Here is a 13,843-nt window from a genome sequence, read left to right as displayed (position 1 = left end):
ACGTGACTTTACCGAAAAAAAACCTGAGTATGAATCCTGTAACACTTGTTTGTGCATGGTATTCACCCAAGCCTCATGCATCATGGGGTCAAAAAAGCAACAGGTGCAGCCTTGCAATTGCTTGCTCAAGCCACTGCTGGAAGAAGGGTGCTCCCATAAGAGGCGGCCCCTCTAGAGATACACCCTTCTACAGTCCCTTTCAATGTATTTTAGCCTACTCTTCCACGCTGGCCGGATGTCTTAGAAGACACGGGAGTAACCACACTTTACCGCGCCACAGGCGACCTGCCGATCGACTAAATGTGGTGCACCCATTAATACTGCTCATCGCTCCAGTGGCGGTGGAGGGGATGAGGATCTTGACAATGAGTTACCCGTTTTGAATGCGCCTCTGCTTGAGGATCTTGGCCAGGGAGTTGAGGCCACGCAAGCTGCTGGTGACCGGGTCCTTCCGCCCGGCGTCGTCCATCATTAGCTGAGCCTCTGCGTACGTCAAAGACGCCTGCGGGGATACGATGAACACACTACGGGTGAACCATGGGGTCCTCGCAATTACACAATGCCCACGCCTGATCCAAGCCCAAGCCAGAACTCAACAGATGTCTACGTGGCGCCCGATGACCACTGAGGGTTACGCTCACCCAAAGACAGCAAAATTTATATTTTTTTAATTCTCAAAGCTGGAATTTAACCAAATTTAGTGCAATGTAATTTGGTGGTCTTTTGTGCAGTGAGTTTAACACATAGGCTTTCGTGACCAATATCATCCATAATACAGGTTTTTTGGGTTAGATTGTGTAAATACGTAAATGTGTCGTTAAACCCGCCACCACCCGACACAGCCAACTAGTAAGGGTTGTAACATAAACAGAACGTGGCCAATTCGTCACTGGTACAACACACCGGTGTGCTGTACTCGTGACGAATTGGCATGTTCTGTGTTTTGTGCAGTGATTGTTGACTGGACAGAGACCATCAACTCACTACTTTCATGTCCTACCTCGCACCTCCGATTAGCACAGTTGGCTACGTATGGTGCAAAAGAAGTTCAACATACATACTACCACTTGTGAACCCGGTTCATCTCGCTACACTTGTGAACCCAGAGGTGCAAGCTCAACGCTCTGACCTCTCAGCCATCCGGAAACCTCAACTGCACTAACATAGCAAGGCACCGATACAATACACGTGAAAGCAAACGAGAGTTTTACAAAAACTGAACGTCTGTGGGGGGGGGGGGAACTCACCTTGGAATTGATGATGCTCTTGGTAAAACGTGTACTCACGATCTCAGCCTTTGGAGTCATCTCCCATATGCACGAGAACGCCAGCCTGCACGCGCACAGCACATGCATCGTGGCCATTCACCGTCGAGTGGCGGAGTCGTCGACATTGGACTGGTGCAGGGTGTTCACTCAGGAAAGCCTCGCAAAGTCTCGAGACTCTTTTTCAGGAGGGTCTTGCCAAGTTTTTGGTAGTCGAGTCATTCTTTCAGCAGCGGGATGTTTGGCCAAATACCGGTTTGGGTTGTTACAAATGACTCAACTGGAATATATACGTAGCAACCATTGTTCGACTGCAAAAGCTTTGCAGTACCCTCCCGAAGTTATGAGATTCAGTGAGGCTTTCCTTGGTTAAGGATCATAGTAGTAATAACACGTTTATGTTAGCGATGAGAGGAAACCTGATAACCTGGAGTCAACCCATGCTAAATAGGGGGAGAACATACAAAATCTACATGGAAAGGCAACCAAGTCGGGCATCAATCCTAGGCCATTCTTGCTGTGAGACACGTGTTACCATTGTGCCATCCTGGTTTGGCTGCTTATGTATGTACACATGCTTGTGTGGATCTGTACAATTACACTTTAACAGTGCCACGCATCATGGGATTACATGTGCACCTGGCAACAACGCACGTTAGCTGCTGAGTATGGGTTGCAATGTGCGCACTTGCGAGTTCACAGTTGTTGGTGCATCTCACCGGTCGACGTTGGATCTCAAGGAACACAGGTTTGAGCTCAATAACTCTGGCACCATATCAATCCTCTGCAGGCGCACAAACACATAAACGCAACCACTTCTCTGTCAATAAACACAATCTGGCAAATACATATGCACCAACTCAACGAGTGTTTTGCAAGCAAACCCACACATGATTAAGTCACCTGCAGGTAAGTGTTCAGCAAAGGGATGTTTTCGCGAATGCCACTTAAGATTGTATGGGTTTTATTTAGAGGAAATCTGATGAATCCAGAGGAAACCCATTCACTAACAGGGGGGAGGACAAACAAAACTGCAAGCAAAAAGGCACAAGAGTTGAGTAATCAAACCCAGCGTCTCCTTGCTGCAAGGCACGAGTGTTACCACTGCGCCGATAGCCTGCCGCTCATGATGTCACGGTACATCATATGATAAGAAATCCGCAAAAATCACCTCGTTTAAAACATCATGAGAGATATTCAGCATTGTTGTTGCACATTTTTTAATTCTAATTCATTTTTAAGTTATCGTTATTCACACGGGAAGTACTGAAAAGCACGCAAAAAAATGTGGTGAAAATGTCAAATACAATTACAGTTGTGGGGAAACTGGTACCGCGATGATCGTTACATCATAATATTTTACATCATGTCGTAAAGTTAAGAATGAAAGGATGAAATCGGCGGGTCGTAAAACACTTGATATTGTGGCAAGAAGAAATCCACATCTTACCTTCTCACACAGGTAAACTGTGGTACCACGCAGAGATGCCTCCTCATCCAAGGCATTCCCCGGCCGGATAAAGTAGCTCACATCGGCGATGTCTACCCCAACCTAGAACACACATTAATACACCGTCACCACCCTCACATGCATGGATGTGTAATGACAGGGTGATACCTGCCGGCCTGTAAGGGTAATTAAGGTTATAGCTGCATTACATAACGCCTTATTATGAAGGGGCGTATCTGGGGTAAAGGTCAACGGCGGAGTCAGTCGAGAAGCTCCGGGAACCATCCCGAAGGGCCTAGAAGGTTCTAGAAAGGGGGCGTGGCCAGAGGTGGAGCTTGGCCACTCCAGGCAGATATAAAGAGCACCGAATCAGAGGTCGGGGCTGTTAGCGTGGGGTCTGGGTCCTGGTTGCGTCGCTACCGTCGTCATCTCTTCGTCTTCGACCACGTGGCTGGTTCTTCTGCAAGAGCAGCTCTGTCTCCGCTGCTACGCTCGTCAACCAGCCAGCGTAGCTACGCAGGATGGAGATGGGCTGCGTGCTTGTACAGCCTAGGTGTAGCCGCATTACAAAGTGTATCGCCCTGTGTGCTTTTAATAAATAAGAAGCCTTCTACTAGACGTCTGTCGGAAGTCGCTCACTCCACATGCATGCATAACCTCCACCATAGCCACTCCAACCAAAGCACAATAATATGAAATGAAATGCACATCCATTACTACCTGGTGCATTCATTGTGAACCAGGCATTCGGCCAGTGACGTGGACACTTAGGCCAGTGGGGTCTTAGCCATGGCTTGGCTCAGGCTTGGCTCTCGCGCAACATGCATTGAGATTATTTCTATTATTTTGGCTGCTATAAATGTCCAAATGATGGGCCACTTTGTTGAGCTATTCATTTGTGGCTAGTTCACTAATCAAAAATAAATCAATACCTCAGTGGGCTTTTCCTGGTAGGATGGGGATGGTTTCGTTGTATTTGTTTGTGTTTGGGTTATTTGTTTATCTTTCTTGTACTTTGCACTACTATTATGTTTTTGTACTGTTTGTTGTTGTAACGTTCTTACCCGCCTCTACTGGACATGTGAAAAATAGCTTTATAGCTCATCGGATTCCTCCAGTATAAATATTCTAATTCTCAATAAGCCACATCAAAGCAACGCTTAAAACCAGAGCTGCCTCTAAGCATGGTTCCAGCCCTGAGCCTCTGTGTCCCTTGTGCCTCCTCGTATATCTCTGCATGCTCCCAGCCACGCTCAGAATTTCCGTGAGCTGAGCGTGAGCCAAGGCACAGCTGAGCCACTCATGCTTCTTTGGAGGCAACGGAGCAGATCAAGCCAGAACCGAGCCATGTTGAAGTCAGTCCTGAGCTGAGCAGAGACCAAGAATACGGGCACTAAGGCAACAATGTTTGGAAACTTAAAAACAGGAATATTGTCCACCCCTTTGTCAATCCACTGTAGGATGAGGGCTTCTCCATGCCATAATGGGTCGCGATTGTCATTTGACCTTGCTTTATTACGATGGTCAATGCAGCTGGTGAAGGGGAGAACTTGGGCAGTTTTTTTAGATATCACTCTGTACCGGTGTTAGCCATGACTGGGAATCTAAACCAGCTTGACAGGATGAATGTGCAGTGCACTTATCATTGTGCCACTAAACTCCCCTTGTCATCTCCGCTAGCATTGACAAAACCATGAAAGGAATAGGCACGAATTACCGCGACCGTGACCACGATTACCACCACCAAATGAATACCTCGGTGTTCCCATTGTCGAGCGGTTTGCAGTGTAGGGCATCGTCGATGTCTGTGCAGCCTGGAGGATCCACGCTGCAGATGGACAATGCACGGAGGTCCTCCCTGCCAGCCTGGTCCTTGTACGGGACACACACAGCACCAGGTTCAACAAAACGCTGCCTTCCAACAACCAAAACACAGGGTGAGCCATACATGGGTAAACCAACTTCATTCTAATGGCGTTCTATCTTCTCAATAGGCGACTGAATATTTTGAAAGTACAGTCCGTTCTCCTATGACTCTGCGTGTTTTCATATCGTGAATTAGATATAATGCGATGAATGCATTAGGGAACACATTTTTTTCATAACATGGATGTGAATTGGATAAAAGGCGATCGAGTGAACAGAACTGCGTTGTGCAAGGCAGAATAAGCGGTTGTACGGTTGCCTCGGTGTAGCATCACACAGCGGGATGATGCTGGATGCTTCTAGATGCTACTCACGTACCCAAAGTCTTTGTTAAGCCTGCGTACGCATCTCACGTATTTGCGGACTGTCCTTTACCCTATATTATTAATTATGCGATTTTTCCACAATTCGGTGTTCTTCAGGAACGCAAGTACATCGTTATAGGAGAAAAGTCTGTAGTCCCCTTGCTCCATTCATTTCTGTACTGGACCATCTCCACGGCCACTGCAGAGTCCTCCACATCCTGGCTCACCACTTTGATCCGCATCTCTCGAGGCCTGCCTCTTGGGTCTCCGCCCTGGTGCTTCCATAAGTCCGTTGCCTTCTTTCCTCCGATGTGAATTTCCTCTCTTCTTACGATGATGTGTCCGAGCCATCGACTTTCTTTCAGGTCGACGGCTTTTCTATATACGGTCTGCGGTAAAGGTGTAGAGCCCCGTGGCTTCTCGTTCATGCCAGTGCAGCGGAAGGACCTCGACTGGAGGGAGAGCTCCAGAGAGGCCCTCTAGAAGGTATTCTACGCAGGCCAAACATCTTGAAACTATTGAGGTTTGACAGCACGATGATGATGGGGGGTGTTTTCGCATTTGTCTATTGTCGGGGGCCTATACGTCGGGGGCCACACGTCGTGCGCCACACCAAAGGCCACCCAAGGGCCACCAGTGGCCCGTGGGCCTTGTAATAAAGAACATTGAAGTAAAGGATTCTCACATGCACGACCAAGCACACCAACACACTGCAGGCGTAAGAATTGAACTCAATCGAGGAATTGACATATCGTCACACGTCTCATGCGTACCTCTGCTGTGATGCTGAACGTGGGAGGGGGCAGGCATGCAAGTACGGCCTGGCTGAAGGGCTGGTGTGGCACGTCGTGCTCCAGCAGCAGCACCTCTGTCTCCGTCTCCTTATCCCCACATTCGCCCAGAGAGCGCACAAAATGGCCCTGCATAAGCACACCGACGATTAGCACGGTTGTCTACGTATGGTACGGAAGAAGTTCAACATGCATATGCACATACGTGGCCAATCGTCACCGGTATCCCATTTCCACTGGTACATTGGAACCCAGACAGCGCAGAGCTCTCGAGGTGTCTGTGGTCACCCACTGGCTTTTTGCCGTGTCGAACCAGAACCAAACCGTGATATGTTGGCCCCACAAGGCATCTAAATCTATCCGGGGGCCGAGCAGGGCCAGGGGCGGGGTTAGCGACATGTTAATTGTGTGACGGCAGTCGGTACACCACGGGGACGTGGCACCACAGCGTCATCTGCACGTGCCTAGACTTGTTCAAAGCATTGACCGTCCATGGCATGGATCCGCTTTTGCAGTGGATAAACAACCTGCAGCCTACTAAACCGTGCCAGCCATGGTGCCGCTCGGTTGTGCAGTGGCAAATAGGTATGAAAAGCACAACCACAATCCCAACCTTGTACCTAACGTTCATGATGTACAATATTAACCGGCATCTGTTTAAACAAAGATACAACCCAAATAATATATCTTAACAATATATTTAGCTTTTCACCAATTTTTTTTCTCATTGTGTTAATGGTATCACACAAGACAAGCAATCTATACCACCCTTCGTGGTCAAGGACGACCCACAGGAGCAGACATAACAGAGCTACTTCTAAGATCCATTGAAGTGAAATGCAGTCCAAATTGTAGGGGGGCAGTGCTTTTCCAACCACTCTGCCAATCAAAGTAATGTTCATCACATGGCAGTCAAACGCAGTCGTTTTCTCAGAGATGGAAATTAAACAATCGAAGTGCACGACCAAATTTAATATCGTTTTTGGTGCAGTTATTGGTGACTGGGCTGAGACTATCAACTTACAACACCTTAATAACCTAGGTTGAATCACAGGTGAGTTTGCCATGCTTTCAAACAAAAAAATCACAGTGGTGCCATCTCATCCACCCTGACTTCCAATTCACCGTGTCACCGTTCGTGTTTTGGGTTCGACGGCTGTATTGCATACAGAGCCGCGTGGCCGCGCGTCAAGTGACAGAAGGATGAGCCCGACGATGCCGACCACGGGACGGACGGGTGAGGTGTCACGGCGTGCGGGGCGTCACGGTGCAGTCGTACGTTCGGGTAGCGGGAGTGTCGCAGCCAGCCATCGATGGCCACCACGATGCGGTGGGCCTGCAGGGAGGCTGCTTGTCTTGTCTCCACCCGCACTCGTGGCATGCGGCGGTCCGCGGGCGTGAACAGGTGGCGGGTGGCCTGCAACACGCACAAAGAGCCCCCAGTAAGGCATTCAACAAACTGTTTGGGCGAGTGCCGTCAGCACACACCTATTCAAGCTGGTACGGCAAACGACGGGGTGGGTACGGCCAGCACCATGCCCGACCGCCTTTGTCTCCACAGCGCTGATGTTTACATGCCACATCAGATACTCATTTATGGCCGAGTCGACCTAGGGAAGGGCCCAAGACAGGTTCAGACATTTGCCGCTGTTTATTGGTTATGAGCGATAAATATAATCCAACTCGGGTCCCAGGATTCGTAGCGCAGCGCGCTAACCGCTACATCACCGCTCCCCACACGTACACACACACATGCAGATCAGCCCACCTCCTTGATTGGGCTGGGCATGAGCATGCCGCACAGCGGCCTCGAGTTCCGCTTGATGATGCCGACCACTTTGCCAGTGGGCCGACGCATCTTCCCACTTTCGGCTTTCAGCTGGAGACCAAAACAAAGGACAAACATCGTGTTGCGTAATCTAAGCAAGAGCGACGACAGCAGCAGCAGCAGCTGGGATAGCACCGGGAGATGACAACGCAAACTCAAATGAGCACTCACCACAGTAGCGTCTCTCTCACACACTGAAATAATGAAATAACTATTTTTTACCAGCTCACTGCATAACACAATACAATTTGGCTTGAAGGGGAAGGAGCAATCCAAAACAATAGCGCTTAACCTGCGGATGTGGTTTCATGCTGTGTCTCATCAATGCCAATAATGAGACTGACGCTTTGTTAAAATGACAAAATATCACAGTGAGGAGTCCTCCGTAAATATTGATAAGTTAAAACAGTTCTGGCGATTGATAGAATCAACCGGAACACGCCCATCAGACACCACACGTTTAAAAAAAAACCGCGTAGGCTTTTGCGACCAATATTATCTACAACAAAGGTTACCCTCCCATCTAATTCACAATTTGATGCTTAATCTCTCGATTCTTTATGATTTCACTTGCAATTGTGATTGACATTTTCTCTTACCTGCTTAGCACATCAGTCACCCTATATGTGTTTAATGTTTACGTAACGTTTTTTCTAAGTATAACCGTGCAATGATCAGTCTATAAATAATCTGCCCAAGCCAACTTGCACTACATGCGATTTAATATCTAACACTTATTTATGTTTGTGAAATATTGTCGACTTTTCATAAACCACGGTTGTTTTTGTGCCAATTTCAATTAACTTCTTGCTGTACTTTATTATGTTTTGCATTTTGTCACTGTGGTATGTATGCATGTAAAACTTATTTCGCACCGTACACAGCCAACCATGCTAAAAAGAGGTGCGTGGCAAGGACTACAATCTAAATACAAAAAGCAGTACTAAAGAAATTAGTTTTCAATATAGAGGCCACCCTGTGACCCAGCTCAGACCGTGGAAGCGACGCCGTGTTGAGCCTGGATATGCATAACAGGTGGTATAGGCTCTGCGCCAAAATGGCTGGCAGCAGAGCGCAGTACAGCAAAATGAACTGTTGTCCTGTCCTTCTATGCTCCTGATCTATGCCCCCCCCCCCTTCACCAACCCGCACCGAAGTATGGTCAAATAACCCCTACGTACATACAAAAATAGTACGAAATGATTAGCACTCCTGACTTGATTTTGAAGTAATGTAATGTAAAGTCATTTAATAAACGCAAAATCAAGCTAACAGCATCTCTAATGTGGATTGTTGTCTGGTCACACGGTGTTCATTATGTTTAAGGTCTCTCTTGAAGTGGTTGAGTCTTTGTTGTTATTCTTTGTTTAAACTATATTAAAACTATTTAAAAACTATAAACTAAATAACTTTACCAGGTAAGGACCCTGAGAGCTATATAGCTCTTTTTAAGTGACCTGGCCACAAATGATCGTTCAATGAAGTATCTTATCACATTTGAAATTGATAGCAGCCAAATACTCTAAGTGCATGTCAGATTGTAACTGTGCAGGGAAAAGTCGGAGGACCTGGAGAAAAATCCATGCGACCACGGGGAGAGAGACATGCACACTGCAGGTGTCTGGGTTTGATTTTGGTTCAGCAGTGTTGACGCTCCACTCAGCACATCCTCCTCATTCTCTTCTGCAACGTCCCCTGCGACGCCCTCATCGTGCAGGACCAGCGAGGAGGGGGCAACCCAGCGCTCCTCGGGGAACATCTCCACGCACACGATGTCGTCGTGCATCGCGTGGTTTAAATGCTGCAGCCCCTGGATCAACACCTGCACGGAGACAAAAAAGATCCCCCGTATAGCCTTAACAGACCGCTGGGCCAAGTGCTGTTAGAGAGCAGCATATACAGTAAAACCTTGGATTGCGAATAACTTGGTCTGCGAGTGTTTTACAAGACGAGCAAAATTTATAATAAATATTAATTTGATAAACGAGCGAGGGTCTTGCAATACGAGCAGCTTTGTACTGCCGAGCGTCACGTGATCACAACTGATATACGAGTGCTTTGATATACGAGTGCTTTGGTTACAAACACGTTTCCAGAACGAATTATGCTCGCAATCCAAGGTTTTACTGTACGAGAGTTTTAATACCACGAATAAACAATTTAAAATGTAGGACTATTAGCCCATGAATCTTCTGAAACCAATGTTTTTCAGTAACATATGTTCAAGCAGGGCAATTTCTGGACTGGGTTTTTTTTCCAACAAAGGGCCAATGTACCTAATTGTTATTTAACGTTACATTTTGGAGGTGGAAATAGACCATTCATTTTATACTCTTTGGTTCTATTGGGTAAAGTCACGTAGGTGAAAATAAAATAACAAAAAATCACGACGTTTCGGCCACAACACAAGCGGCCTTCATCAGGTGAAGGGACGAGCCTGTCTGTAGAACAGCGCTGGAGTGGAAGAAGCCACGCTTAGATCACGACATTTAAGCTGTGTGAGAAGAAGAAAAAGACCACGCGCTTTGACAAAGGAATTAGCATATAATTTAGCATTGAAATGGCTCATTCAAATAGCTAAGTTAAAGTATACACATCCGCAGAGGTGCCCGTTGACAAAGGAATTAGCATCGAATTTAGCATTGAAATAGCTGAGTGATTAGCTAGTAACTGGTCACAGAAATAGCTATGTTAAAGTTAGAGTATATACATTCACCGAGGCACCTAGTACTCATCAAACAGGAGAATTTAGCGAAACACAACCACGCTCAGACATCGGACCTGTGTGCGAGCCTACAAGGTGTTCTGACAAAGAGATTAGCATAAAAATTAGCATTTGATTGGCGGATTTTAGGAAAGAGGTGGTGTACGTGCCGGTGGACTTGCAGTTTGGCGCGGGGGGGGGGAAAGGGGGGAGGGGGATTTTACCTATTGATGGTGTGAAAATGGGAATTTATAAGAGCTGCGAAAGTTTGGGGTACCACTACTCGAAAAATATACTGTACCATTGAAATTAGTTTAATGTTTAGTTCGATTTAGAACATCTTTCCAATGGTTGCTTAATTTTGAAACCATCCTCTCGGTTGAAATTGTGTCTGTGTTTGTAGATCTGAATTGCTTCATGAACAAATCTCTGATAAAAGCCCGTGGGTTTGCAAAGAACCTTGGTATCGGAAAAAAATATATCGTGATCCCCCACAGCGTTGTAACAGTGATCAGCCACGGCAGAAGAATTCGTTTTGCCGTGTTTCAAATCTGCTTTGTGCTCGCGAATTCGGTCAGAGACATGTCGCCTTGTCTCACCGATGTAGCAATCACCGCAGGTACAACTCAATTTGTAAACCCCGGGGTACTGTAAATCAGGAATGACATCCTTCACGGATGGGATCAGCTTCTTTGGTTCTTTCGGTAAAGTCACATAGAATGAGAATAAAATAATAAATTGATAAAATAACACAATAATATTCTCACGACGTTTCGGCCACAACACAAGCGGCCTTCATCAGGTGAAGGAACGAGACTGTCTGGTAGGACAGCGCTGGAGTGAAAGAGCCACGTTCAGATCACGGCCTTTAAGCTGTGTGAGAGGAACAAAGTGCCTTGACAAAGGAATTAGCATATAGTTTAGCATTGAAATGGCTGAATGATTAGCTTGTGACTGGTCACAGAAATAGTTATGTTAAAAGTTAAAGCATACACATCCGCAGAGGCACCCCTTGACAATGGAATTAGCATAGAATTTAGCATTGCAATAGCTAAGTTAAAGCATACACATCCGCAGAGGCACCCCTTGACAATGGAATTAGCATAGAATTTAGCATTGAAATAGCTGAGTGATTAGCTTGTAACTGCTCACAGAAATAGCTACGTTAAAGTCAGACCATACACATTCACCGAGGCACTTAGTACAAATCAAACAGGAGAATTTAGCATTGAAATAACTAGGCGAATTTAGCATTGAAATAACTGAGTGATTGGCTAGTGACTGGTCACAGAAATGACTATGTTGAAGTCAAGGCCTACACATCTGAGCTATTCACAGTACTATATAGTGAACCAATAAAAACTAAAATATAAATTACCTTAATGTTATCAATAAACTCTATATTCTCCAATCAGCTAAGCTACCAACAATAAGTCGTTATATATCACAATGCTATATGGCGAAAAAATGGGTGGATTCTTACCCTCAACTTTAGCACCACGGATAGCTACGGGCCCCGTTCAGACGGACGAGTTCGTCCATGGTCGGAACAGAGGAGGGGGAGACAGCTGCGAGGCCCTAGTATACTCCATGTTGTAAAACCATACCATTAACCGTGGTGTGAGAGGTATTAAGAGGCAATGCTGGCGAAAGAGCTGCGGTCTGAAGGTCATCGTAAAATCTTCTTTGGTTCTTTCGGTAAAGTCACGTAGAATGATAATAAAATAATAAATTGATAAAATAAAATAACACAATAATATTCTCACGACGTTTCGGCCACAACACAAGCGGCCTTCATCAGGTGAAGGGGGCGAGACTGTCCTACCAGACAGGACAGTCTCGAGAATATTATTGTGTTATTTTATTTTATCAATTTATTATTTTATTATCATTCTACGTGACTTTACCGAAAGAACCAAAGAAGATGAATCATTGCAGTCACGAAAGCTTTAAATCGAAAAAAGTCATCGTAAAAATACAATTAATTAAGATCACGAATTTTGTGTACTGTATTGAACCGGACCTGGATCTTGTGTTTGTTTAGAATTTTGGAAATCTTTTTAGTAACGCCTGCGATATATGGAAGTGTGATGGTTTGACCGGAGTATCAAGTGGTTGTTTCTGTATGGAGGGAGAGACAGCTTGGCGGATGGTACGGTCAGAGTAACCATTCCTTTTGAGGGCCAGGTGTACATGTTTTAATGCATTGGTCAGGTGGTGTTGGTCCGAAATGCAATGAGCCCTATGGAATAAAGTTTTGATGAGAGAATTCTTTTGGGCTGGGTGGTGGTGGGAATCAGGTTTCAAGTAGGAATCTGTGTGGGTGGGTTTCCTGTAGACAGAATGCCCCAATGAGCCATCAGGTCTCCTCTCAAACAGAACATCCCCCTCCCCCCTTCCCCCCCCCCCGCGCCAAACTGCAAGTCCACCGGCACGTACACCACCTCTTTCCTAAAATCCGCCAATCAAATGCTAATTTTTATGCTAATCTCTTTGTCAGAACACCTTGTAGGCTCGCACACAGGTCCGATGTCTGAGCGTGGTTGTGTTTCGCTAAATTATCCTGTTTGATGAGTACTAGGTGCCTCGGTGAATGTATATACTCTAACTTTAACATAGCTATTTCTGTGACCAGTTACTAGCTAATCACTCAGCTATTTCAATGCTAAATTCGATGCTAATTCCTTTGTCAACGGGCACCTCTGCGGATGTGTATACTTTAACTTAGCTATTTGAATGAGCCATTTCAATGCTAAATTATATGCTAATTCCTTTGTCAAAGCGCGTGGTCTTTTTCTTCTTCTCACACAGCTTAAATGTCGTGATCTAAGCGTGGCTTCTTCCACTCCAGCGCTGTTCTCCAGACAGGCTCGTCCCTTCACCTGATGAAGGCCGCTTGTGTTGTGGCCGAAACGTCGTGATTTTTTGTTATTTTATTTTCACCTACGTGACTTTACCCAATAGAACCAAAGAGTATGGATCCTAGCAGTCACGAAAGCTTTAAATCTAGAACCATTCATTTTGTTAACAAAGTAGTCACAACCATCATTAGACCTCCTTTGCCAGTACCAAAATATAATAGGATTTTCCCCTTTTTTCTGGCAACAAAACTGAAACCTTTTACGAGGAATCATGTGTGCATTAACCACAATACTTGTGGTGAAAATGCAAACAAAAACACACTGATAATATTTGCAATATATGCGTACGCCTTTTGGCGTCCTCTGGTCTCGCACCAATTGGGTCGAGGCTCAAAAGAAAGCCGTCCCTGGTGTGGACCAATCAGTCTCAAGGACAATGTATATATTATCATAGAGTGTTTTTTGTTTGCATTTTGACCACAAGTATTGTGGTTAATGCACACATGATTCCTTGTAAAAGGTTTCAGTTTTGTTGCCAGAAAAAAAGGGAAAAACCCTATTATTAAAGTAGTCACAATTAACGTATATACTGTGGTTGTGGTGGCGTAGCTATCGAGTGTGCAGGCAGTGCAACTGCACCAGGACCCACAGGCCGGGGGGGCAGGAGCCAGGCTACGACACCTACGTAGGGTGCAAAAGACGTTCAAAATACA

At 45.8% G+C, this 13,843-nt stretch overlaps 2 protein-coding genes across 2 annotated transcripts; both read right to left on the bottom strand.

The window, feature by feature from the left end:
* Nucleotides 1-304: 304 nt before the first annotated feature.
* LOC142905607 (exosome complex exonuclease RRP44-like) lies at nucleotides 305-2,108 on the bottom strand. The gene is made up of 3 exons (XM_076052240.1): nucleotides 1,985-2,108; nucleotides 1,248-1,332; nucleotides 305-502 (listed from the first exon to the last, which is right to left on the bottom strand). Exons 1-3 carry the CDS (start codon nucleotides 2,038-2,040, stop codon nucleotides 371-373), a joined length of 273 nt encoding a protein of 90 aa, XP_075908355.1. The 5' UTR covers nucleotides 2,041-2,108; the 3' UTR covers nucleotides 305-370.
* Nucleotides 2,109-5,677: 3,569 nt separating this feature from the next.
* Nucleotides 5,678-9,383, bottom strand: LOC142905581 (exosome complex exonuclease RRP44-like). The gene is made up of 4 exons (XM_076052208.1): nucleotides 9,230-9,383; nucleotides 7,506-7,617; nucleotides 7,017-7,154; nucleotides 5,678-5,866 (listed from the first exon to the last, which is right to left on the bottom strand). Exons 1-4 carry the CDS (start codon nucleotides 9,349-9,351, stop codon nucleotides 5,678-5,680), a joined length of 561 nt encoding a protein of 186 aa, XP_075908323.1. The 5' UTR covers nucleotides 9,352-9,383.
* Nucleotides 9,384-13,843: the final 4,460 nt, after the last annotated feature.

The sequence above is a fragment of the Petromyzon marinus genome, chromosome 55 (genome assembly GCF_048934315.1).
Source record: "Petromyzon marinus isolate PM22_M1 ecotype Great Lakes invasive population chromosome 55, UKy_Petmar_22M1.pri1.0, whole genome shotgun sequence".
Classification (NCBI taxonomy): domain Eukaryota; kingdom Metazoa; phylum Chordata; class Hyperoartia; order Petromyzontiformes; family Petromyzontidae; genus Petromyzon; species Petromyzon marinus.
The sequence above is the reverse complement of the archived record's forward strand: the minus strand, read 5'-3'. Positions and strand labels throughout refer to the sequence as shown.